Below are 27,927 nucleotides of genomic sequence, written 5' to 3'. Positions count from 1 at the left end.
TGTCCCTGCTCCGTGTGTAAAGACCTGTCTAGTGACAGAGCTTTGCTCAGGCCGTTCAGCTCTGCAGCGAGATCTCAACATTTATTTTCCCATGAGAAACTCAGAAGCAGAGGGAGGGCAGAAAATCTCACCTTCAGCCTTCTATTTTGGGGGAGCAACACAGGGAGAGCCCAGCCCACAGCCCTCCTTTTACACCCTTGTTTTTACAGATGGCTTGCGGGGAGAAGAGAGGGACTGCAATGCTAGAAGAGGTGAATGGTATCTACCAAGTTCTTTACCCAGGTTACAGTATTGACCTATATCTGCTTCATAAAGGTGAAAAAACATGGATAGCTGTGTGGGTTGAGCAGGAACGTCTTCCTGCTGCCAGCTGGCAAACAGCTTGGGGATTACAGCATGAGGATTAATAGCCTTTGTCATTTGTAAGTGCAGATGCTAACCTTACTCACATGGCAGACTGCTCTTCTTTGGATCCTGTGCCTGTTTGCTGTTCCAGAAAGATGACCTTGGGCTGCTGTGAGAGACAAAATATTTACACATCATTTCTTAAGGCCTACAGCGTAGGCTGAAGGAAGACACGAGCTCGCTCTGAACTGCGAAAAGAAAAAAGGAAAAAAAAAAGAAAAGCTGTTCTGCTTCAGCAGATCTGGAGCTGTAGAATCATAGAATGGTTTGGGTTGGAAGGGACCTTTTAAAACCCATCCAGTCCAACTTCCCTGCAAGAAGCAGGGACATCTCCAACCAGATCAGGTTGCTCAGAGCCCCGTCCAACCTGGCCTTGAATGTTTCCAGGGATGGGGCATGAATCATGCAGAGAAACTGGGTTTCAGCTCAGGCTTGCTGCCACTGCAGTCAGGCTGTGCTGCTTGCTGGAGTACGGACTGAGCAAACTCCCAGCTCCACTGCAGCACAAGCCCACCAACAGCCTTCCCTCCCCACCACCTTCCCGGCCGCTGCTCCGGGTTTTCATTTTTTGCACAACAGCTTGTTACCTCTGCACTAGATTCCAAACCACCTACATTGCATTACCCTGTACATCTTTCCAAGCTTTAGGATCTGTCAGCTTCTGGCTGCTTTTATTACAGAAGCAGATCAGCTGGGAGCCAGCATCACTGCCTGGGGTATGAGAACGTATTTGCTGAGGCAGCGCACACTGAAGGGAAAAACCTGCCTCATTCAAAGTGTGAGCTCTTCTACAAACCCTGGCTGCTTTTTTTTTTCCCCTCAAACCATAGTTACAAACATCACACTTAGTACATTTTAAATGGAAAGCGGATGCTTCTGCATACTAATTCCTTCAGGCTCCGTTGTCCTCTTACAGAACACGATGCTTATGAAAAAGAAAAAAAAAGAAGAAGAAAGCAAACACAGAACAGGTTGTTTCCTCTGTCATTAACTCGGTCCACATTGAGGTGAATGGGTGTCACTGCTTTGTAATTACTAAAGTATCACAGCCCAACCACCAAGCTTCGAATTCCACAAGCAGACTGGAGATGAGGGAGGCAAGGTCTTGATAATGAGCATCATAACTTTAAGATGACCCCTCCAGGAGTCAGCTCCCCTTGAGCCTGGGGACAACGCGATGGGGAAGGCCGTATTCTTCACTCAGCCTTTCTGTCTACCTTTTGTTCTGAAGGGCAGGAGGCAGCTGAGAGGCAGAGAGATGAAGTGCAGTGATCATACAGATTAAAGATGATGATAAATATGGGAGTGGAAAGAAAGCTCTGCAGGCACACTAGCTCCAAGGTCATCCCCAGCTTCAACTGAAGGAGAAAATGAACTGCCACCAGAGGAAATGCCTGCTCCTCTGCCAAGCTGCCACCTTAGGCTTTGTGCTGGAGAAATGATCAATAGCAGCTGGCAGCCTTTGGTTCTGGGCATCCAAAAACATCTAAAGACATTCGTGACTGAAGATCAGTCGACTATGTAAAGCACCAAATAACTTCTTGGGATCTGCAGCCGCTAAAAATACATGCGAGTATTGTCTGTGTGCCCCAGGAGCTACAAACCTCACATCACCCTGCGAGGGAAATGCAGACAAGCTAGAGCGACAGCAGCGAGCAGGCCACAGCAGGGTCCAGGTAATTAAAGACACCAAAAAGCAAAACCAAACAAATCAAACGACATAGCGGATCGTCCAGATAAAGCCTTTACAAACGGGCAGTTCAGTAAGCTATAGCTGTAGCTCTGTGGGCTAAAAGAGGTACTGATTTCTGTGGGCATCAGCTGGAAGTCAGCATCATCACAGGGAATATAAACGTGGTGAGATCATTCTGTTCTGTTGTCAATACACAGTAAAAACAAAAAAAATAAAATAAAATAACAGCACAGAGCCTGGCAGGACAGGGGCGTGCTGGCTGGAGAGAGACCAAGGAAGGAACAGACTGCAACTAGCAGAACGACGCTGTTTGAGATACAGAGATGTATCCAGAGCAGTTGCCCACAATATTCTGGGCTTATGCCAGTGCAGTTAGTTCCTTCCTACACAATGGTTTTGTGGGTTTTCAGGCTTTTTTTTTTTTTCCCCCCAAGAGAAGAAAATTCAAATAACCTACAAATAGGATTCCAGACAGTGTCAAAATGGGATTAATCATCTTAGCAAAGATGAGTGCATTAGGAAACCTCCAAGCATTAGGACTTGCAAGCACCCCAGCATTCCCAGAACCAGGTCAGCTGTTGCCTTCCCACTTGCTGAACCCCTCATGGCCCTCCCGCAACTCTTCTCCCTCACCTGGAGCCCCACAAAAGCAGAGATTGGGCATCAGCATTCAGATGGATGGAGGCCAGCAGAGCACAGGGCCCCAAGTCTACTGAGCAGCACCAACTGAGAGCCAAGTGCAAGTCAAGGTTCCCAAGGAATGAAAGTCTGGAAATTGAGTCTTGTCAGCCACCTCCAAAGGGAACAAGGGGTTAAAGCAGTGACTGAAAGGGCAGTGGTATTTACATAAGAAAGACCATGAGCACAAGTCCACTCTGTATCAATATTAGCAATGATTAATCCAATCTGTCAATGGGAAGATTTATGGGAGCTCTGGAATACCGAGGAGCTGCTGCAAAGCCTTCATTTCACAGACAGTCGATACTGAAAAGAAAAAAAAAACAACAACCAAACCCACACAAAAGCAACAAAAATCCCAGAGTACAGCTAGCAAGCATGAGCACTCCCAGCACTGTGTTCATCTCAAGATTCCTCAATTTCTCCATCGCTTGAGTAGGAACTCAATGAACCCCACAAACGCATGGCTCAAGGCACAGATATGCCAACAGGTTTAGCAGCAGCTCCAAAAACCCAGTGCTTCCCCTGCCTCATCCCTTTTCCCATCTCTCCAAATTTTTCTGGTAAAACATCAGGCCAAAACGTTGTTGCAAGGACACAGCAACCTGCTTCCATCTGAGAGCATAGCTTTAACGTGTGCTTAGATGTTAATTTACTCCAAGTAAGCTGTTTTCACTTGCTTTCCTCTGACTCCCAACACTCTACGCTGAAATTACGTATTAAAATTCAGTTCTCTTAATGCTGTATCTTCAGAAAAGATCTTGATGTGAAAACAGCACAGAAGTCCAAAACCAGTTTACTTAATTGCTTTTTAAAATCTTTTCCAATAATTTTTTTTTAGTCACACTACTACAAATTTGGGTCATCTCCAGTTCACTGCTGAAACGTATTATCTACCTATACTTTTCCCTTAGCTAATCACAAAGCATAAGTAACACTTTGCAGGTTCAAGAAGTTACGAAGAGAATCTCAATAAGTTTATTATACATACACATCTCAGATAATAAAATTACTTATAAACACTTGTATATACATTTTATGCAGTTCAGGAAAAAAGATGCAGAGATTGGAAAACAACTGAAATCAGCAAGCGCACCTTTTGAATTGGGCTGGTTTTTCTACTTTCTTTCTAGAAGAAAAACACACGATAAAAAACCATTTCTATTCTGCTGGTTACCACTCAAATGCTCGTTTTCTCTCACATTGGTAATACAGCAGCATTAACAGTGCAGTCATAAATGTATTTGTTTGCTGAGCTGTATTTGGGTTAGATCCTGCTTTGTGATACAAAGCCCCAGTAGTGCAAAGCAGATATCACATCAGCTTATCTAGGCAGTGGAGGACAACCCTCCTGCATAGGATACCCACCAGTCTCACTGGAAAAAATGATGCTCAGATAGGTAAGTGATAAGAATATATAAAACCGTGGCCGGCAGGATAAATTGTCTCACCTATACCAGACGTCCTTCTACAAGCAGATTATTCCATCTGCCTCATGAGGACCGACAAAGCCTGTGTGTATCACACCAAGTGATAACCTGTGTGTATCACAGCACTGCCCCGCAGGGTTTGGCTAGCCTGGAGGTGATGCAAACCAGCACCGAGGCTCAATTTTTGTCAAAGAGCCAGAGCCAAAATTTGCACTCATCAGATTTGCACAGCACCGTTGAAGGGAAGGAGACAGCTGTGGTGCAGTAGGAGGCAGAATTTGGTGCCACATCTCAGTAAATGACAAAAACAAAACATGAAGCGATTCAGTACAGACAAATCTTTCAGCAAAATATTTCGTGTCTTGCTATCATCACCAGGAATGGAGAAATGCGAGTCCTCTCCTGGAGAGCGCAGAGAATGGGAGACTGGGCAGCTGAGAGTCACCTTACTGCCTGCATACCATCACGACACTAGAGGACGAATATCATCTGCCGTGTCACACGCAGCATCACAGCAGCTAACAACGGTTAAACTTTCAACAGTCAAATAGCAGACAAAGACACGTCCGCTATCCGTTGTCTCCATGACTTCAACTCACAGAGACAGGAAAAAAGATTAAATTGGAAAATGACAAAATAGTCTGAAAAGTAACTATATAAAAGTGTCATCACCTCATCCAGCAAGCCTGCTCCTTGCCTTGTTTTCAGTTAGAGGCAGGAAGCGTAATACTTTGGTGTTAGTTCAGCAGAGCCAGCAGCCCCTCCAGGCGCGTCCCCTGGATCCTATTCCTGGCCTGCAAGAGAGCTCGCCCTGAAGATGAGGTGACATAGTCTGGCATCCTCTACTGCTTAGCATGCCAAAAACCGTCCCTTTGCAGATCCCAAGAAGATATTACAGGACAGCATATGTGAAAAAGAGCCCTCAGTAAACTGATTTGTGCTTCACTGAACCACGGAGAAATCACAGCTCTAAAGCCTTCCTGCGTAATGCTCACAGAAAAGCTTTTCTGAATGAACCCCACTTTTAAAAAACAGAGTAACACATGGGCAAAACAATGATGCAGAAAAGAGTGATTCAGGCACAAAGGTGGATGTGCAGCTTGTTCTGGTCTTTTTTGGTATTCATGATGACAGAAGCCACGAACTTCAAAGTAAGCTTCTAAACATGCATTGTATAATCGCAATATAAAACTGATGCTAGTTATCCCTCGTGCAAACCTACGGCAATGCAGGCAAACAAGTGCACAGGATGCCTAATTAAAAATACTGGTAGTGTTTAGTCCTAATATCAATTGTTAGTCCAGGAGAACAGTAGTAACGTCTAGGCACTTAAAGTTGACAGAGAATTCAAGAATGCTTTCCCATGCTGCCTAAAAAATATATCATCCAGACTACAGTGGTATCAAATCCTTATTTCTAGGACTTAGAAATAAAAGAGAGAGAATGTGCTCTGCATGCAGGTTAGCCTATTGGTGAGCTATCTGCGTGTCAAGAATATTTGCAGACTTCATTAATATAAACAAGGGCAGAGAGGCAAGAGAGACTTTACCCTAGAAGAAAACAGCATCAAAATCAGTCTGTGATGATTAAGCCTATGACAAAATGAGCGAGACGGTGACCAATGAGAGGATTTTGTCGGTTTTCCCATCCTTTTTCCCTAGGGTTAATGATTTGGAAATAGAAAACGCAGGACAACCTGGAAAGACAAGAACTAAAACTTACTTCCCAGGCCTTGCTGTCTTTAATACCCATGACTGCTGACACTGAAAAGTCAGGTTAAAGTGTACGTGACCTGCCAGAGCACGGTACTTGCCATGGGATAGCTGTTTTCTCTGGCTGAGAACAAGGGAAGACAGCCCACAGTTCCAGGACCCGCACGCTGCCCTGGTAACCACTACGACTCCAGTAGTGTGTGCCACCTGCAGACCTGCGTCCCCTTGGACTCCTTCATTTCCTGCCAGTGACTTTGCTCTTCCTCACCGCTGCTGTTCTGACCCATAGAAATCCAGCCAATCATCTCTTTGCGCTTCATGCTGCGTCTGTTGTATATGGAGATCATGAGTGTGACATCAGAGAGCTGGAAGAGGGCAACCTGGAAGATGAAAGTTTCTTTGTAGACAGGGTTGGGCTGTCCTCGACGGATAGAGGTCTTACAGCGAGACATCTCCTGGCCCACAGAGTTGAGCAAACAGAGCTTTCCATAGGTATCTAGGACAAAAAAAAAAAAAAAAGAGGAAATAAGTTTGGCATGGGTGACAGACTAGATGAAAGCCCCAAGTAGTCAAAAAACAGCCAAAAAAACCTCCAAGTGGAGCAGCTCTGTCTGCAGGGAGTAGTAGATGAGGGCTGGACTGCTCGCTCTCCTTAGGAAAAATCAATGAGATGAGAAGCAGGAGGTGAAAGAAGCTCTTGGATTTACTCATATATAGTTGGGGAGAAGGAAGGAAGGAAACCGATGCGTGTTTCAGCCCTACTCTCTTGGAAGGAGCAGGAAATCTGGTTCTCAAGCCTACCAAGACTGTCTAAGACTAACAGAAACTATTAGCATCTCTATGGATTCTCCATATCAAATGCTCTGTCTGCACCTTTCTTTCCTCTCCCTCACAACACAGCTTTGCTGGAGCTGTCTTACCAGGGCTTCCCTCGTCTGCATTTGCCTCTCCACCACTTTCCTTTGGAAAAATGCCTCTATGACTTATTATTTGACATAGCAAACAAAAAGGGTCCTGAAAAACAGGGAAAGGAAATCTGCATACGCAGTGAAATTTGATCTCGCATGATAGTTTCAAGGCTTTTTCCAAATTCTCATCTTAATTTTTTCATAGATTCAGGGTCTATTTTATTCACTATTTAAGTTACTAGGAGTAAAAATGCTTAGTAGATATAGGAAAGGGATGGTCCAAGTCAGTGTCCCCATAAACCCACCCTTAAAACTCTTGCTGCCTCCTACATTAATCAGTTCACTTCTGTTACGTGTGGTCACTAATACCATGGTCTCATGCAAAGCTCTGTGTTCCCAGTGCTCCACAGACCCAGCTCAGTCTAAGTTTTCACCTCATTGTGCATGTGATGGTAACAGAACACTTGGCTAGAAAAGTCCCCTCCTAACCCCCTTCATAGTCTGTGCCTGGTTTTCTGCAAGTGAGTATTATTTCAGAGTGTGCTGAAGATAGGAAATAAATAACAAGCCTCCATCTCTTGTCTACAGCATGTCTATCCTCTTCTGTTCCTGCTTCATGTGCTATTTTATGCACTTATCTACTGAGCAATACAAGGTGTGAAATTACACTTCAGGTGTGAAAACACTTCTGCGTCTCCAAAGCAAAGCTCTCTGCTCCTCTCAAACTGTTCCACTGAAAACGCTGCCAGGAGACTGACAATCGAGGAGCAAATTGTGAGCCTGCACAGCTGTACAGCTATCGAGTTACCGTGGGGAAAGTTCAGTCCAATCATTAGGTGGTGGTGCCAGCCTGGCTCCCAGCGTGACACTGGAGATGAAGTAGATCTTGCCAACAAAGACCTATTCGTTAGACAGAAAAGCAGAGCTCTGACATGACATAGTTCCCTGGGAAGGAAAGAACCACTTTACCAAGAGTCCCTGGAAACAGTTAAGGCCAGGTTGGATGAGGCTCTGAGCAACCTGATCTGGTTGGAGATGTCCCTGCCTCTTGCAGGGGAGTTGGACTGGATGGCCTTTAAAGGTCCCTTCCAACTCAAACCATTCTATGATTCTAAGAGGCAGACTAATTCCCACAGTAACATTCAATGTTGGTGGTGCTGAGGAACTGAACTCTGTAGCAACTTCAGACCCATCAGAAACACAAAGCCCAACACAGGACTCTCTCTTCTAGCTCGACTCAACGTAAAACCACACAAGAGAACTACCAGACACAACCTCTTGCAGTACTATTAGAGATGTCACTTTGGTTTGCACTGACAAAACATAGCGCGCACTGAAGCATTCCTCATGGGGAAGTCCTCGTTGCTCGTCTGAGGCTGCAGGGACCTCCCTGGAAATAAAAATAAGCGAGGAGTAGGGGTTTTATGGATCTATTTAATGTATTCACTCTTTTTTTTTTCCTTTCTTTGTTTTTGTTTTTTTTTTTGTGAGGAGATTTTCAAATAGTGAAAAATCTCCACCAGGCTGATTTTTCGTACAAACAAGCAGCTTATTTGTACAATTCTCTGTGAAAAAAAAAAAAAAAATCTATTTTTTTTCTTTCAAATGTAAACCTTACATCTTGCATATAATTTCAGTGCATTTTCCAAACCAACACCATTTACAGGCAGAAAGCTGAAGGGGCTTGTTTCGGCTGACAGGCAAGAGAGGTGAGTGCTGAGATTCAGTGAGACTCAGGAATTAATGGAGATGAGACTCTCTATTTGCTCCTGGCCCAGTACCTCCATTCTTCTCCAGATATGTCCTGGGTGTCATATGGCTTTCCCCACTGCCCTCTGAGAACTGCTTTGCTGAGGGTGAGGGCACTTGATTGGGATCACAGTAGGGGCTGGGAACGGGCAGCAAGGGCAGAGCTGTGGCACAGAGCAGCACTGGAAAGGTCCTGCCCCTGGACCCCTGGGCAGCTCCTGGGAGGGTTTCTCTGGCTGTGCTGGGGCAGGGGATGGGCTGAGCAGAGCAGCAGTAAGCACCCAAGGACTGCTACAAACATCCTCACTGCTATCCCACCTGACTATGGCAATGTGCAACACAACTAACAACAAATAAAGTACTTTTTTAGTTTATCGTCCCATGCTACTTCAGGGAAAGGTCACCCACACATGCCTGTATCTGGTTTTCTGAGAAGACAGGGAGAGGACTGAGGTCTAGATCTTCCTCTCAGTAAACCCTGCTGTCATCCTTCCTTCTGACTGCTGCCAGTATTGACAGCTGGAGTGTGATTCATCACACCCAAGCACAGGTACATGTGTTTAAGCAGGCCCGTACAGAGACAACCTGGTTATTGTCAATACCATGAAACCCGCACATGACATAATTCAGCAAAGATCTAGTAGACAATGCTATCATTACGGATTATTTAGATTTTAACACTAAAGTAGGTGCCACGTCTAAAATACCGCACAGGATGCTGTTTCAGGATGTCCCAGTTTATTTTCCAGGCAATGAATGGATGAGTTTCTTGCAGTCATAAACTCTAGGATGTCAAAACCCTGACTGAAGCCTCAGCTTTTACAAGTGAGGAGCAATATAGCTGGTCTTGAAGAAAACCAAGCATCATACGACCAATGACTTAAACCCAACAGAGATCGATGTCAGAAAATCCAGCTTTTTCTTTAATACACATCAGATCTGCTACACAATTCTACACCAAGGCACTGTCCATACAGCACCGAGGTCGGCTGGGATTCTGCAGGTATCATCTAGATCAGGCAAGATCATGCAGGCTGGAAGGAGACTACGCTCAGGGCAGAGCTAATACCAGGAGCCCTATTCATCCCCATGAAAACACAGGCACGAAACCAGTGCAAGTGATAACTAAATCAGGCTGCTAATTTTTCTCAAATTTATTCCACTGAGTATATTTTACCAGCCAAAAGAATCAAGCTTGCCTGAACAGAAATAAAAGAGTAGGTGTAGATAATATATTTAGCATTTGAAATTTGGTTTGCAGAGCTAGTACGTATGACACTGAGCTGTTATTCTGCTTCACTAACTACATTTTAAGATTATGGCTTGCCCTTACTGCATTGTGCTCCTTGCAGCATTTTTAGGTGTCTCATGAGGAAACGCTCCCTAGTTCTCCCTGTAGTCCAGTCTGGTCCTCTGAAATTGAATTCTCTCCCCTTTGGCTGGCTTTGCTGAAGAAAATCCATCCCTAGATACACAGTAAGATTAGTGGAACTATAGCAAAGATGAACTTGAAAATTTACTGAGCAATGTATGTGTGAGAGCATCTATTCATTATGAAGGCAAACATTTTCCATCTAATTACATGCTCAGATTCAGTAATGGTCTCATCACTGTGGTATCTCAGCACTTTACACTTTTCAGTGTATTTACTTTCATGGCACCTCTGTCAAGCAAAAAAGGAGAAGAGAGATTAAGGCTTACATTCTTAATAATGCCTAAATGCTCACCTTCTCTTTAGGCACCTATCTCACTGACATAAAGAAGAGCTAGATCTCTTAATATCTGGGAGTGCCTGAAACCACAGCTTGCCCACGGTTACACAGAAGTATGTGAAGAAGCAGGAACAAAGTCTAATTTTGCTGAGACCAATTTTAGCATTGCATCCACCAGGCTCTCCTTTCCGTACAGGCTTTGGAACAGAAATTGTTGCTACAGATCACCTTAACTCTAAACTCATCTTTCATCTCTGGTATGAGTGGATGGAACAATCTTCATGTATACATAAAATATCAACACCTCTGCATTTAATACCAAAGTGAAAAACACTAAATCAAGGAATGCTGCAAGAAGCCAGACACATTTTGGGCTGATGCTGCATAATCTTACTCCAGAGGTTTGGCCAAACCTCTCCTCCTGCAGACTGCTGTCACCATCAACACTGCCCCAACCATAAAACACCTCTTGAGAGCTCATCTGCAAAGGCAATCAGTTTATCCGTGATTCTTCTAATGACCCATTTCTGTCATCATCCTTCTAAGGGAACTAACTGATAATGACAGCTCAGGGGAATAATCAACCATAATTTATACATTCCCGGTTTTGGAGCAGAGACCACAGCGTGCATTCTGCTTTCATTTACCCTAAGTCCCACCATTATTAATAAAGCTGACCTGCGAACAAAAACACTGCACTAGAGAAGCGTCCATCCCCCTGCTAAATTTATATTTAGAAAGGAAATAAACAACCAAAGACTCCTGACTCCTCGAGTCTGTGGACCTCAGGGTACCACACAGCACCGTATGGACTTTCCCACCTGCGCTCCAGGCAAGCTAGCTCCTTTCCAAAAGCAGTACAACCATGTCAGCATGCTGTAATCCAGACTAATAACACTCGCAGTAAAATAAAGCCTTGGGCCTAGAGCTTAATTTCACCCAGCTGGCATGCCCACACTCCCAGCCTACATAATAACTGGCAGCATTGCGTGGCAAAGCAGGCCCAACTCAACGCAAGGTTTCCGTTTGAGACCCAGAAGACCGCTGCCCCATTAGTCACAGCTTTACCTCCCCATTAAACCAGCAGCAGGGCAGGAATGCTCTGAACCTGGCTCACTGCAGGTGGATTGGGAAAAAAAGCAGGGAGGAGAATTAGACACAAGCTTTTGTTCTCAAGCCCATATCCCAATCCCACATCTGGATTAGGCCAGAGGCAGCTTTTGGCCTACTCTACAAATCATACAAGAGCTGAGAGCTGCCTACTACGATGCTGAGGAGCCAACTTTCCTTCCCCTATTCCACCGAGCCCCTGTTGCTCAGGTCCCCTCTCCCGCAGCTGGCAGCGATCACACAAGGGAGAGGCTGGGATCTGGCAGCCTTCATAATATGTGAGTCATCAGAGAACAGATCATCAGCACCTTTAATTTAAAAAGCAGCACAAAGAGCGCACTACTCCCTGAAAGCACTGTTTGGCCTGAGAGGAGGAAATTGCCAGCATCAATGATTTGTTTTGTGCACAGAGATGGGCTGCGGAGGGGCAAGAGACGAGCTCCCTGGAAGCAATGCCCTGGTCTCTCCGGAAGGAAGCCTGCTCCCAGAGAGCCTCCAAGCTCAGTTCCTTGATGACCCTCTTCTGCTGCCACAATGCCCCATGTCCACTCCATTCTACAGTGCCAGCCCTCACCTGGCACACACATTGGTCTGCAAAGCCAGCGTACCACCTCCCTGCACTCTCCAGCCCTAATGAGGTGTAGCTTTAATCCAGGCTTACGCAGAAAAGCGTAACACAGACACCTCTGCAGTTGCACAATCCTCCAACAAGGGCATTTCAACACTTCCCACAACATACACGGGGCTTTATGCACCCCTGCTGCCTGAGAGAGGGGATGGGAACTTTAACCGAGAGCGTGTCAGAAAGCACGAATGCACACCTCGGCAACGGCAGCAGCATGATGTAAAGATGCTTAAGCCTGGCTTTTCTCCCCCCCAGCAGTGGTGCCCACAGGCGTGGCTTTATTATACAGCCTGTCATTAGATCACCTGCCAACACTGCTCTGTAAAGTCACCGCAGAATTGCACTAAACATTCAGCTCCAGCTGAAATTTGGAATTAGGAGAGTTCCATCCTGGAAGCAATGGTTTTGTCCTCTGCTTGTTTTGGGAGGGGAAAAAAACTAATTTTTTTTTGCTTGTTCACCGGAGTGGGAGAGGCATCACCATAAATTCCACTTCAAATGCACTCCTTTGATTCAAAAATACCTTCATTTTTATACCCAGCAAGTGTAACACGGATTATACTTTTCACAGGCCTTTTAGAAATATAAAACTATAGAAGACACTACTGGATAACTGCATGCCATCACTGGATGTCTAATTATCACGGAACATCCCCTACAAAAACCTCACAATCACTCCTTGAAAGTCCACTATTCTGCAACTTTCTTTTCTGAGCCTAATCAGTCACAGTCACGTCTCACATGGGGTGGGAGGAGCTGTACCAAGCCAGTCCATCCACCCATCCATCCCTTAATAAGGCTGTAAAAATATGGCAAATATGGCATATGCTGATTCTCTCCCAAATACTCTCCCAGTCTCCAGTGATTTGTGACTCAAGAACTTCCCTCAGGCGGAGACAGTGTCTTTGTATTTAATGGTCCTCAGTGAATCTTTCTTCATGAACTTGTCCTGTGCTGTACTGAACTCAACGAGACTTCTAGCATCCATAACCTTCTGCTGTGATAAACTCAACAGCGTAAGTGAAGAGCTGTCTCCTCTTCAGGACCCGCTACCTTCTTTCTTCATTTTATGATCCTTTGGTTTCATATCAGGAGAAATAGTAAATAACTGTTGCCAATTCACTTTCTCAACAATACTTCCGATTTCATAGACCTCCATAAAATCTTCCCATCTTCCTTTGTCGTAGCATCGTAGGAGGCACAGTCTATTCAGCTGCAGCTCACTAGAAGCTATTTCCATGCTCCTGATTGTCTCTGACAATTCTCACCACATCTTTCCAGTTCTGCCATATTCTGTTCGAACAGAGGGAGCCAGAACTGCACATGGTATGCATTACACCAGTGACTGTATATTTACAGTCAAATATCAATTTTCCATTTTCCCCACTGTGTATTTCTAACCTTGAATTTGTTTTTTCTGCTACTACTGCTGATCCTCGAGTAGACATTTGCCTGGAGCTATTTAATATAAGCCTAATACTTCTCTCCCAAGTGGCTCTGAGTCGATCCAGATGAAGTTCTAATTTCACCGCTGCCCCCATGCAATCCCTTATCTTCACCCACACTTCATCTTCCACCTCACTGCCCAGCCACTCATTACTGAGACATCCTTCCGGGGCTGCTTGCAGCTGGCCTCATCTTTACTACCCTGAACAAAACTTTCTCAGCTGATATTACTGTAAGTTTATTCAAGCTATATTTAGTGATGGACAATGAAAAGATGCAGAAGAAGAGGTCATCTTTTGTACAATCTTACTGTGACCGACTGGCAAGTACCCAGCAACAAGTAGCTGCCCAGCACCTCTACTGCTCTGCTAACCAAGTTCTCTGGAAGACTGAGTCCACCCTGGTACAGATCCTCCTTCTGTTACTGATGAGATGGAAGCATGAATTACAAAGCTTTAGGAGCTCAAGCAGATTCCCTGTTCAGCGTAAGACATGCAGGTTAAAAGTTAATTTTTTTAATCAGCTTCCTGGTCTGACTGGGAGTAATCAAAGAAATTAACCTGTGCCTTAGTTCTCCAGGAAAGAAACAGGGATATTAACTTTCCTTCCCTCACAAACAAGTTGTTAAAATAAAATCCACTAACGGCTTTCAAGCACTCTGATACCAGAACAACAAATACCACATAAGGATCCTAATTTTACTATGGGAGCATCTTCTGCAATTCTTGGCATTGTTATCTGTGGCCCAGATAGATGTTTGTTTTCAGACAAGTCTTTACTCCAAGAATTTCTCCTTCTCCCAATAGAAATCCTGATAGCTTTTTCTCTCCCTCCTGTCTTTTCCAGCGTTAATGTTATTGTATTTGTTTAATGGGGTTAATATGCTGCTGGTGTAATAATGATCGTGTACGGATATAATCATTATGTGTGATTAATTCTGCAGCTGCTGAAAAGCTTGGAGGACTTGTCTTAGGCAAGGGAATATCTTTACAATAGTCCTTCTCTAATTGCATTACACACAGATGTAAACCCCAAAAGAAAGGCAGAAGAGGAAAGAACGAAGGATGGATGAGAGGAGAGAGGGCTGCACTCAGCAGAGCAGCTGACAAAGGTTAAACATCGTGTGGGCAGCAATCACCTCTCTGTTGTGTGTTTATACACTGACTACAGAAATGATTCCTTGTCCATCACTACAGTCCCAAGGTACTACCACCATACACACAGTATATAACTGGTCATAAATTTTTAAAGATGTGTCTGCCAGTAGGCTTCTCTTCTTACTTTTTTTTCTATAATAAAAATCCTTTAAACAAACACACTGTTGTCTTTTTTTCTAAGAAGATACAACACCACAGACCAAAATATGAACCCCTACAAAATGCCAGCACAGGTTAATGATTTTTACAAGAACCAAAGAGAACAAGGTGCACAGCACACAAGCCATTAGCACTAAAATACTGAGGGTGTCCACATCTGACCAAACTGTACATGCTTTTCTGCATGAGGCTTTTTGGCACACACTGATAATTTACAGTCCGATGCTGCGGCCATACTCTTGAGTGCTCTTAAGTGCTCTGAGTGATAATGGATCTGTTTGTGTGATCAGAGACTGTAAACTCAGGCTTATAACTCAGCATGTTCCCCAGAACAATGCCTGCACACTTATCCTTGACCAAACTACCCTTAAATCCCACATACGTGACCTGAAGAGAAGACACTGCCTGCAAGCTTTAAGTCTCTGTAAGCTGTCCAGCTGTTTCCTAACCCAGTTATTACCCATGTAAGCACCCATGACTCTGATATTCACCTGACTCAGTTTAACTCTCTGCACCACATTTAAAGGTTTAAGCGAAGGAGATGATGTGCCCAGGAAAAACTGAGCTGTGCACAATCTCCCTTTCCTTCTCCAGAAAACCATCTGGTTTACCCTCCGCTGTCTTTAACACCTAAAATCACCAATGCCCCAGTCTAGGTCCTTCTGCACACAGTGCAATCTCTGTGCAAGGACGATGAGGAGGGAGCATACACACTGCAGGAAATGCTGAGCTCACCTGGGCAGGACCCCAGGTGATAAAGAAGAGGGTCAAGGCGGGCAAAAAGCACAGCTAAAGGATTTGCTGTTGTGCAAGACTCTCCTGTCATTCCCCATAGCTGCAGCTGTCAGCAGCAGACACCGCTAAAGCGACAGGACCACATATGGGTACTGTACAGGCTCTGTGCATGCAGGGCTGGGAATGGAGACGGATTCCATCTATTGACTTCTCTCAGTTTTACCATAAACGGCTGGCCTGAATAGCAGTTTGGGCTTAGGATTTAAGTGTCCCAAAGCACTATTATGCACAGATATCCCCACGATACTTTAAAGAAATAAATCACTCCCTCCGAGCCTCAAACAACAGAACCACAGACAGAACGTATTTGAGAAAACACAAGGGCTATTTGCTCTCCCTCCAGAAAGGGACATAGCAGTTTTAGTTTTCACCTAGTGAAGGACTTATTGAGCATCTCGTTCAGCCATCAGCACGTTTCAGACAGTAACGATCGGGCCTCACAGCACTCCTCTGCAGTGTCTGCAGGAGTTATCAATGAAATGCTACTCCAGCACCTGAGACAAATGCTGTTTTTCTTCCTTCCTTTTAACTTCTTTCAGTTTCTGCTTCACTGGGTTTTCCTTTTCTCACCACTACTGGGATCTTTACAGGTGCAAAAGAACAATGCAGAATGCAGAAACAACAATGTGACTTGGAATAAAAGAGGCAGATTGTGATGGGTTCAGAACGTGCCTGTAATCATTTATGAATTTCTGTGTTTCACCTAGAAACTGATCTAACACTGAGAAATACTGGTCTGACAATGCTAAAGTTGATCTGGATACAGAAAGGATGTGAAGAACCAACTGAAGATAGCCTTAACAGTGACGATGGAAGAACTGTTATGAAATAATGTCAGGACTATCAGTTTGGGTGCCTGATAGAAGACTTTGGCCAGCTTATCAAACAGATTAAACTAGGTTTATCTGAAGCCCTACAAACACAAAAACTGAAAATTCAGGTGGAATTTAAAATGAAAGACCCCTCAAGGAATGTCTCCTTTTCCCATATCCTGCTCTTGTTCTGAACTCGTCAACAGAAACAAAGTGCTTCTCAGGTTTAGAGATGCTGCCAACCAAGCTATTCCACTCCTGTGCATCCATCAGCTAAAAAGCTGAATGGGACTTCTAATCAAGGCAGCTAAACTCTCCCATGCAGAAAGCTAACCTGTGCACACACTGCTAATCTGCAAATCTCCATCCCACCAGAGGCTCAGGACAGACACAACTCCCCAGCACTCGCAGACAACGAGGTACAAGGTTGCTCAGCTTACTGCAACACATGGAGCAATACAGCATGCACCCAGAAAGACGCTTGTTAGAAGAAAACAAAAAAAAGTCAGTAATTTGGTCACGATAAATAGTAAGCGGGAAGGCAATTATTTCAGTTCTATGCAGTGAAAACATTTCACTTATCGGAAAAGAGTGGGCATTACAGACACCTGAGCCAGCCAGAAACAAAGCAACTTGTGCAGGGCCTGATTCAAGAACAGAATCATAAAATCATAGAATAGTTTGGGTTGGAAGGGACCTTTAAAGGCCACCCAGTCCAACCCCCCTGCAAGGAGCAGGGACATCTCCAACCAGATCAGGTTGCTCAGAGCCCCGGCCAACCTGGCCTTGAACGTTTCCAGGGATGGGGCATCCACCACCTCTCTGGGCAACCTGTGCCAGTGTTTCACCACCCTCAGTGTAAAAAATTTTTTTCCTTATATCTAATCTGAATCTACCTCCATTTAAAAACCATTACCCTTCATACTATCACAACAGACCCTACTGAAGAGTTTTTCCTGTCTTTCCCGTAGGCCCCCTTTAGGCACTGGAAGACCGCTATAAGGTCTCCCTGGAGCCTTCTCTTCTCCAGGCTGAACAGCCCCAACTCTCTCAGCCTGTCCTCACAGGAGAGGTGCTCCAGTCCTCTGATCATCTTTGTGGTCTCCTCTGGACCCGCTCCAACTGGTCCATGTCCTTCTTATGTTGGGGGCTCCAGATGCAGTACTCCAGGTTGAAAGTGTGTCCCCATCTTTCTTATAAGCCCCCTTTAAGTTCTGGAAGGCTGCAACACTGTGAGGACACTCTGGCTCATCAGAGGGGGTACACTTTCTTTGACCTTCCTTTTCTGACTGACATACTTGTAGAAGCCCTTTTTATTATTCCTTGCGTCCCTTTCCAAGCTCAGCTCCAGCCATGCCTGGGCCTTCCTGACCCCATCCCTACACAACCAGGTAGCATCCCTATACTCTTCCCAGGATACTTGCCCCTTCTTCCACTCCCTCTGCATTTCGTTCTTGTCCTTGAGTTTGACCAGCAAGTCTTGACTCAGCCATGCCAGTCTCTTGCCTTCCTTTCCTGCTTTCTTACACCTGGGGATGGAGAGTTCTTGTGCTCTATGGCAAGTATCCCTAAAGATCTGTCAGCTCTGTTCTGCTCCCTTTTCCCTAAGGGCAGTTTCCCCAGGAGTCTTATTGACTAACTCCTTGAAGAGCTGGAAGTTTGCTTTCCTAAAATTCAGAGTCCTGATTTTACTCTTTGCCTGACCCACTTCCCTCAGGACTGCAAACTCCATCAGTGCATGACCACTGCAGCCCAGGCTGCCTCCAGTTTTGACATCACCGATTAGCTCACTTGCGTTGGTGACCATCAGGTCCAGTATGGCATTCCCTCTGGTAGTGGGGGAAGTGCTGCATAATCCACATTTTCAGGCAGCTAAGAGACAAAACTCAAATACCACAGGTAGATACATAAAAATATGCCAGAAAAAAAAATGTAGCAAATTAACTTGGACCTATACTGGGACTATTTTAATTTCATTTCTAAGAATACAATTTTAGGATGTATCTACACTGCAGCATATATAAACACAGGCAAGCTTGCCTGCTAGAGCATGTGATAAAAGTCTTGTCCTAGTTTACCTTTGTGTTAAATTGCTACAAAGGTCTCTACTAGAAACCTTTTTATAAAACACTTACATGCAAACAAGAACTTGTCTTTGAGTAACTCGCATGGAGATCTGTGTTGCCACAGCTAATCCAAGGCTAGTTGGAGCTACACAGATTGGGGTCATGTGTTTTACTCTTGCACAGACTTGCCCTTACTTCTCAAGGGACTGATTGATGACGCAGATTATTTCTGTAATATACTGAAGTATAGTTTAGTGGATACTTAAGTTTTCATGTTCATATACTGAAATATTCCATAAATACTTTGCTAGCTCTGGGCCAAAAAGCACAGCATCTTGCAAAAGCCATCTTAGCATTTTGCAAGCCGGAGATAATATGTCAAATCCAGTGAATGCAAGGAACTGTCAAAGGTTACTACCTTTGACAGGCAGGCAACCACATCACAAAAAGCAAACATACCAACAAACAAACAACAAAATGTTTCAGAGAGAAGGCAAAAGGACGACACGAGATTAATACAGCACTGCCATCCAACCCCTGAATGAGGCACTCCAGCAGCAAAGCAGGTAACACCATGCACTATGGCTGCATGACCCCATCTACATCATGGACATCAACGGCATCCATCCACTATCCCTCTCAAGGACTAACTACAGCTCCAGCACTAACTAAACATACTGTAAGGCAATTTCCATTTTTTTTTCTTTAGGTATCGGAGGAAGGGAACCCAACTGTTGCAACTCAAAAGAATAACTTTCAAATCTTCTTTCTGCAGAAGACTTTCTTGTGCGGCAGCAGAGAATTCACAGCAGCAGGATCCCCAAAGGCTCCAAAGCAGCAGGTCACCTAGCGCTCAGCAGCACAGCAAGGGGACTAAACAAAGTATAGCCCTGGGAAACACTTAATGGCACTAGACAGTGCCTCTGGGGGTCACATGGTAACACATAATCACTTGAAATGCACTTTTCTTTTTATGGATCAGCCGAGAATTACTCTGTGCTTTGGGTATAATAGCAGTTTTGCCATCACCAGATGTTGTAAAGGTATATGCAATAAAATTCAGGTATTACTGCCCCATCAACTGTGTCTTCATATGATTGCCTCCAATTACACTGTAAAATTTACCAGCACACATATTTGAAATAATGCTTTTAATTTTCAATCAGATACTCTGCAAGGAGACCTAGCTCAAAAATGACATAACTGAATATCTTGAGGAAGAAAATAAAAAGCAAATTTTAACCCAATGGTGTTATTTAATAGCAGTGAAAGTACTTACCAGGTGGCCTATTAATTGCGAGGTTTCGGAAATGACTGCCTTTGATCATCTCCACTGACAGCCGCCCCGTAGTGGCATTGTACGACAATCCCACAAGCAGCTCTGGCACCCCTCCATGCGACAGGGACTGTGTTGAAGAAGCGCTATCGCTGTGAGAGATTGCTGACAGACTAAGCTGAGAGTCTGCACTCTGCAGGGAAAGAGCACTGAAAGTCTCATCAGGACATTCACCACCACCCTCCCTTAAATTATATCTTGCAGCCTTGTTTAGTAAGATCTGTCATGAAAAATGACAATGACTAAGAATGAAATATGATGGGGCAACAGAAGAATCAGAGCATCACTTTTACAAAAACACATCTCTGAACTTTCTCTTTAAAGATGAGGAACTCTGCATAAGGTGTTATCACTAGTGTAAATCAAAGCCTCCGAGATAAGCATACATCCTGCTACATCAAATGCACAGTAAATCTGCTTCACAATGACTTTTGGACGGAATACATTATGCAGTTTGGGATTTTTTGGTCGTGTACTATGTATTTTCTTCCTTTCTGCTGCCGTGATGCTCTCTCTACCCTCTCTTCACCCAGAGTATGATGTTTTATTCATTTTGTGTGCACAGCCTCTCACTGAGCTTTTCGTAGACAATGAATAATGACAGAGCTCATCTACACAAACTGATTGGCATAGCCAGAGCCAGATATAACTGTAATGTGCATGGAAGACTATCAAGCAGCACAGCCAGTTCCTCCTGACATGACCCACCTCTGCACTTCCATCTGTCATGAAAAGGAACATTACTAAGTGTTTATGGCAACATGGGAAGTGCACAATGCTGAGATTCACAAGCTAGGAGCTAATGCCAAATGAGGTAGCTCTTGCACTGGTACTAGTATAGGTCCATCAACATAACGGTGCACAAGAACTACTGTCCCTGTTGAAATTAAGATGTAATTAGCTTTGGTGGTTTTGGGACCAACCTACTATTTCTGCATGGCACAGCATTTGATGACCTGTGTGGATGTAGAAGATCTCCATGATTTTGTGTAAGCTTGCTAGCTGAGTCATTGTTAATAAGGCACAGCTTTGCATATGGAAAAGATGCCTTGTGCTTCCCCTTACTGGTAACTTTTTAAGGACAATAGAACAGATCCACCAGTTGCATCCCAAAAGCTCTGAATGAAAGATATCAGGTACAGTTGGTCCCCATTCACCAGATAAATAATTTTTTTCTTTAGGTATCGGAGGAAGGGAACCCAACTGTTGCAACCCAAAAGAACAACTTTCAAATCGAACAACTTTCAAAAGTTCTTTCAAACTTACACTCAAATTACTCCTTGGCTCCAAGACCAATGTCACCTTTGCTTCCCCTTCCTGGCTCATGTTGCTCAGGTAGAACAACTGCTCTCCCATCATCTTCTCTCCAATCATCTTGTGCACCGCATAGAGGCGGAAACGAATGGCGTGGCTGCTTAACTCCTCTGGCTCCAGCTTACTGAAGGTAATCTTATCCTTGAACATGGGGATGGGTCCTCTCTGAACCCTTGTCTTACCCCTCTGTTTCTTGCTAGGCATCAAGACTGTGTGCACTTGCCACATGTTCACACCACTGCGGTCTTTGTCTGGGATATCCCTGGCCTCCAAGATGGTAACTATCAGCTTTTGACTTGAGGCTTTATAGTTGAAGATGACATCTAGATCACCACATTTACAGATGGGGTCATGAGCACCACGATGAGCTGGTACACTGTTCACTTCATCATGTTCCTGCAAAGAGAAGGAAGAAGTAAAACCTCCATCGGAGTTCAACTGCCTCTGTGATCCCAATTCTATTTTTAAAAAAACATTCTCACTTGCGTTTGCAAGTGTAGGCAGTTGCTCTGCTCCCACTGTTTCTTGAAAAGCCAGCACTAGTTAATTGCCTGATTTTGTGTAATATACCCCATATAATCTAGTAAGCAACAGCACTTGTCGAAACATATTCAACAAAAAGTTTCACCAATATTGAAGTGTTTTGCAAGAGATTTGCAAAAATCCTCCATAGTCAAAAACTAAAAAGGTGGCTTTTTTAAAAATTTCATTCATGTGAATTTTGAGGCATTAGTAAAACTTTTTGGTTTAATTTGATTTAAAAAAACCAACAACTTAACCTATTACTTTGAACATACACAGAAATTTTTCCAAAATGGATTTTTTTACATTACTGAAACAAAACAATTCAGTCAAATATCCTGGCTTTTTGAATACTTTGTTCTGTTGGAAATTTAAAAAAAACCTAAGTATGGTGTTCAGTTTGATGGGAGGGGAAATCATCATGTCAGAATTTCTTGCAGAATGGAAATTCCATTTCTAGATGCTACCGTATAATTCAATATTTTTCCTACAGCTAAAGCAATTACAATTGAGAAAAACAGTCTGATTAAATACATATTGATTCTTTATTCCCTTTTTAGATCTCCCAAGAGAAGCATCTGTTCCTCCTGTTCAGTTTGGGTACTAATACATTCAGAATAAAAATTCAAAATAAACAATCAAAACATGTGCAGGCCAATTCACACACAATCTTTTACCTACTTTTAAAAGAAAAATCATCTTGATAAAACAAGATAAAAAACATGGATGCTCCCCTTACCTTTCGATGAGTGGGTGTGCGCATTTCTGTTCAAAAGTGTTTTTTTATCTTAGAGCGAGAACGTGCTTCATATGATAAAGGGGTTGCTATAGTGATCAATGATTTGTATTTAAACATGAGTGTACTAGGAAAAGATTTTCAGTTAATAGCCAGAAGGTGAATTAAGGCCTGTCACTAGCAGTCTGAGTCACCCTCCTCCTCAAACATTTATCTTCTTTTGCATTTCAAGTAACACTTCTGTTCGACAGAGGAATCGTATTGTTTAGAGTACCGATGATGATGAGCCATAGGACTTCTGATGTAATGCCCTTCAGAAGTGTCTAGGGTGGTCTCAAACAAGACCTCAGACAAACCTCAAAATTTATATCTACTTCCTATCAACGTACTTTTCAAGTGCTCAGATTCATCTGCCATGGCATGCAAAGCTCCGGCTTTTTGTATTTTCATACGTGTTTAAGGGATTCGTGCATGTGAATAAAAGTCCATGTGTGCACATTGGTGATGGAGACCTGCTGTCATTGGTCTTGTAGAAGTGATGTCAAAAACAGAAAAAACATCACTTAGACAGCACTCAAAATGACTTGTCGCCCATAAAAATGCCTTTCTGCAAGAACAGCAGGCTGCAAAGACAAAAATGCAAAGCAGACCAGGTTGCCTGGAGAGAACGTGATGTTATGCAAATGTTAAGTGCTGCTGTGTAGCTGTTAAGCTATTTCTGTCTGGCTGATGAAATAATATTTAAGAAGGAAACATAATGGGATTGTGCTTGATTCATGTTTCCCTCCACATGTTCATCCCTCCTCACTTTCATCTGCGCGTTTGCTACTGAGGAGATGGAATCAAGGCACATTTGAGAACTGCTGCTAAAGTGTGGATACAACCGTGCTTGCGGCATAACGTTGCTTTCATCTACACGCCTGAGCTGGAGAATGCGAACTCCCGTGCGTCACCACAAACCCACAGGTATGAAGATCCAAGAGGCAGTTTCCTGCCCCAAAAGGGCTGAGTATCTCATCTTCTTGCAGCATGCAGGGCACACTGAAGGTCCGCTATCTGGTTTTTGACCAAACAGCTAGAAAAGATCTGGACTTCAGGAAATCTCAAATTATACTACTAGAGTTGTGGCCGCATCCACTGCAGAGAAAACTGATGAGGCAGAGAGTGAAAGAGCAATGCCAAACTCTGTGGCAGTGACCTTTCCATGGGCAGCCAAGCTTTAAAGACCTCATGGGCTGGCCCTTTCAGAGAGCATGGTGCTACCAGAGCACTCACCCCCGTACAAGCTTTCAGTACACAAAGTTTACAGATGCTCAATCTTCTTTCTGTGGAAGTCATTGACAGAATTCTTCTTGGCTTTCAGAGCTCAGCTGAGGCTGAGAGCCCTTTCTGAACCTATTGGTTATACAGACACTTAAACCGGAATCCAAGGAAGTGTGGGTTTTAGATAACTTCCTCTGAATTTCTTTCTTTCCTTCTTCCCAGCACAGTTGTTGAGATGTAAAGCCAAGTGTACTGATTGATACCATATGTCTAACCCGGTCATTCAGGACTGCCAACATCCACTTCACTAGGTAAAATAAGTCCATTTCTGCCAGAGAAACCTGAAAGAGCATCTAATTACGAACAAGGCTTGAAATGGTACTTGTGGTTCCACTGCACGGACATAAAATTATAATTTTTGTCTCTAAAGAGAGGTCCTTTGAGTGAAGCATAATAGCACTTGGACATTTCTGGCATGTCAGAACATTTAGTTCCTGCAATAAAAAGTCTTTCATTAATCCACACAATACCTTTGGATGAGAAGCTGCTTGTAGTACATAAACAGGGACTGGGGCATATCTGCCCCCTGATGCTATAACCGGTCTTTGCATTTGCACAATGTAGATACCAGAAGCAAATTGAGATGCATTCCAAAGAAACACAAGAGGACACTGGAGACATTGCAGCACAAGTGAACCATGGCAATGAACACTAAATGTGGACAAGGAGAAATGAGCCTCAGATTGGCAGATAAAAAGCACGTGTCAGAGACACACAGCAAAGACAGGGCAGACCTGTTGCCTCATGGAGTTCCCACGTGTTGTGTAGTATTTTGTGGGACTGGTTTGTGCAGCAAACCAAAATGTGGTTCAAAACACCCCTTAGGGCTCAGCATACACATCAAGGCACTGATTTCCATCTCTTTAACTGCTGCAGGCAGCGTGCTCTGAGGAAAGGAGCCCTTCCCTCAAAGCCTTGTTGCTCAGAAAGTGACAGAGGTATTAGTTTCCGCAGCTGAAGAACAGCCTCTTTTAACGCAGGCAGAAAATGTGACCTTTGTGCTGTTCTTCTAATATGTCTGGTGCAGGCTGATATTTTTTCAAAAATTTAATCTTCTGGTGAAATAATAATGAAAACCAACACATCACACAAAAAGATTATGAGAGAAAAGGGGAATGTGAAGTCATCAGGTGTTTACAATGTCTTAAAATCTGTAACATTTTCTTGAGGCTTCAAAACAAAGACACAGAGCTAATGGAAAGCAGAGGAGCTCTGAGGCTCTCTCCTTCCCTAGAAGGATGCCTGGAATCAATGGGGACCAGCGTGATGGTCACTTGGCCAAGTCACAGGTCACCCCCACCAGCTACCTCCAGCTTTCCAGGTGCTTCCCATTGTCTAAGCCATAGAAACCACCTGGAAAAAGAGGCACAGATCTGACCCAGTGACCGCACACCATGTCCCTAGACACACACCCTGCACATACAGCCAGGAACAAAGCCCTGGGCCACTGCTAAATGGCAGTAAATGCTGTCAAGCAGCTAATGGCTCCCATTTCAGTTCAAAGATTGCAGTCAGAAATCAAGCAATAAAACAGCTTCTCTGAATAACTGTCAGTAGCAAGAGGTAAAATACAAGAAAAAGACGAAACACATAGGGGTGTATGTTCATGCACACAGGAGTACCATTATCTTGTGCTGTGCTGATCAATTTTTCACTTCATTTCTCCCCTAACATGTTTTGGTCCCCAATATCCTTCAAAAGCTTACAACCATGTGTAATAAATGACAATTCACCATACCTCAGGGCTCCAAGCCGATGAGCTGTCAGTAGCATCATTTACTTCAAACCGCTGGTTGCCAAATGCTGTCTCTGTTTCCAAACGTCCTTCCGCGGCTTGCCGGCTAACGCCATCGGCAATGCTGGACTCCATCCTAGGCCCTTTGCGCTGCCCAGCACCCCTGTTCTCAATTGTTGTTCTTGAATCAACAGATACATGGTCACCTTCATGACAGGATAGGTTGTCTTGGTAACTCAGTTGGCTTAGTCCATCCAGATCTAACAATTTTCAGCAAAAAAATAATTTCAGAGGATTAGAATAAATTCCTCCCCCTCTATCTCCCAAAATGTGCCTTTCTTTCCCTTCTTTTCCTCCCCCTCCCCCCTCCCAATCTCCAGTGTACATAAGAGAGTTTCTACTTCTGAGTATTGGAGCACTGAACTAACAAAATAACAAATCCTGTATAAATCAGCATTTGATGGAGGGGACGTGGCTGTTTCTCACCCCATCCTGAACTGAGAAACCAGTTGCCTTTACCTGAAGAAGTTAACCACTAAGTGCAATTATCAATGGAGTATTTGGGATATTCAAGTGCCTTGGGGGTGTTTTTCAGCCCCAAAAGCAATCGCTTCCATGAAAACACCGGTCAGACAAACTACAGAAAAGCACAGCATATGCCTGATGAACAGGTATCAGCAATTTCCCTCTATGCAGGAGAAGAAGGAGGAGGAAAGGACAGGAGTTAGCATTGCCCTCAACAGGATGATACTGGTGAGGAAAGGGGTTTCGCGGAGATAATAGAGTGCCACCACAACTCTACCACCCACCCTGAGAGCTTGGGTGTGCATGACCAGCCCCGCAAGCCAATTAGGAACCTTCAAACCTGATGTTTGGGCTCAATTGTCCCAAAGGCCACTGAGAGGAGATGTGTTCCCTAATTTCCTGTCTACTTTTATTAGTTTTAATTCATCTGATCTTACACACTTACTCCATGGGCTCAGGTAAGGTTCATTAATGAGAATAAAATAATCCTCTCTGGTTCAGACCACAGATTCCTTCTCTACACCATCAAAGTCTCAATTTGAACACAGGGCACTTTCCTCTACTTGAAGGCATCAGTGAGAGTTCTCTGGGTGGAGTGACACAGATAACTACATGTGCAGGGACACAGATGAAAACAACATTATGATTTGAATGTGTTCTCCAAGCACTTTTAGAAGAAAAACAGCGACCTTCCTCCTACTAATGCATCTGATGCCAGGCCTTGGTTTAGGAACATGGACAGACAGATTCTGCCTCCATCTCTTTTCAAACAAGCAAGGAGGTGTTACAGTGAAAGATACTGTTCCAGACAGCTGATGACAGTAAAGAAAACAGAATGACTTCCTTGGCAAACGCAGTCATTTGGGGTTTAAAGGTTTCACAGAATGGTTGAGGTTAGAAGGGACCTCTGGAGGTCATCTTGTCCGCCCACCCTGACCAAGCAGGGCCACCTGCTTGTTTGTTCTCAAACCTGCAGGTTTGTTCTCAAGAAGATCATTACTATGGAACAATCTGTTCTTCTAAATTTGGTTTCCAATTCAAATCTTTAGAAAATAGTATTAATTACTGCATTTAATAGCAAATTATTAGATTGCTTTGGTTTAGATGAATCAATAATTTCATTCTCCTCCTGATAAATGAGACACAGAACCTGGTGACAAATGACATGGAGAAGGTTGAGGTACTCAACTTTTTGCCTCAGTTTTCACTGGCAATTGCTCAACTCCCTGAATCTCAAGGCAGGAACTGGAGGAATGAAATCCCACTCATTGTAGGAGAAGATCAGGTTTGAGAGCCTCTGAGGGACCTGAACATACACAAGTCCATGGCATTTGATGAGATGCATTCTAAGGTCCTGAGGGAACTGGCTGATGTAGGGCAGGTCTGCAAGAGGGTCATGAAAACGGTCAGAAGGCTGGAACACCATTTCAATGAAGAAATCCTGAGAGTTGGGGCTGTTCAGCCTGGAGAAGAGGAGGTGTTAGGAAGACTTTACTGCTTCTTTTCAAGACTTAAAGGGCACTTATAAGAAAGATGGAGAGAGACTTTTTAGCAAGGCCTGTAGTGACCAGACAAGGAGTAATGATTTTAAATTGAAAGATGGTAGATTTAGACAGGATACAAGGAAGAAATTATTTACTATGCGGTGTTGAGACATTGGAACAGGTTGCCCTCTGTCTAGAACAAGAAGTCCAAATCTTTCTGAGTAGAAGAAACTCTATGTTTGGCCTTAGCAGCAAATACACTATTTCTGATTCATACCTGCTCCACAAAAAAAAAAAACCAAAAAAACCAAACCAACAAAAAAACAAAAACCCACCAACCAACCAAAACAAAAAAGCAAAATCCAACAAGGAGAATGGGGATTATACTTAGGACAAATTTCCTGGTGGTGTACAGAAGTCTCTGCCTCTCTCCTTGGCTGCTCTTTCAATTTAACAGCTCAGAGATTAGAAGAAAAACTTTATCCCCTTTCTTCA

At 43.8% G+C, this 27,927-nt stretch overlaps 1 protein-coding gene across 1 annotated transcript in view; it reads right to left on the bottom strand.

Moving 5' to 3' along the window:
- Positions 1–445: 445 nt before the first annotated feature.
- The window catches only part of SYT16 (synaptotagmin 16), a 45,859-nt gene continuing 18,377 nt past the window's right edge, over positions 446–27,927 (bottom strand). Inside the window, exons 2-6 of the mRNA XM_086748879.1 lie at positions 25,427–25,683; positions 21,060–21,503; positions 19,737–19,926; positions 6,134–6,414; positions 446–514 (exon numbers count right to left, since the gene is read on the bottom strand). Of these exons, the coding sequence (XP_086605005.1) occupies positions 446–514; positions 6,134–6,414; positions 19,737–19,926; positions 21,060–21,503; positions 25,427–25,683 (1,241 nt within the window). The remainder of the gene's footprint in view (positions 515–6,133; positions 6,415–19,736; positions 19,927–21,059; positions 21,504–25,426; positions 25,684–27,927) is intronic.

This window comes from Chlamydotis macqueenii, chromosome 5 (genome assembly GCF_036417535.1).
Source record: "Chlamydotis macqueenii isolate bChlMac1 chromosome 5, bChlMac1.mat, whole genome shotgun sequence".
Taxonomy (NCBI): Eukaryota; Metazoa; Chordata; class Aves; order Otidiformes; family Otididae; genus Chlamydotis; species Chlamydotis macqueenii.
This window is presented reverse-complemented; position numbering and strand designations above follow the sequence as displayed.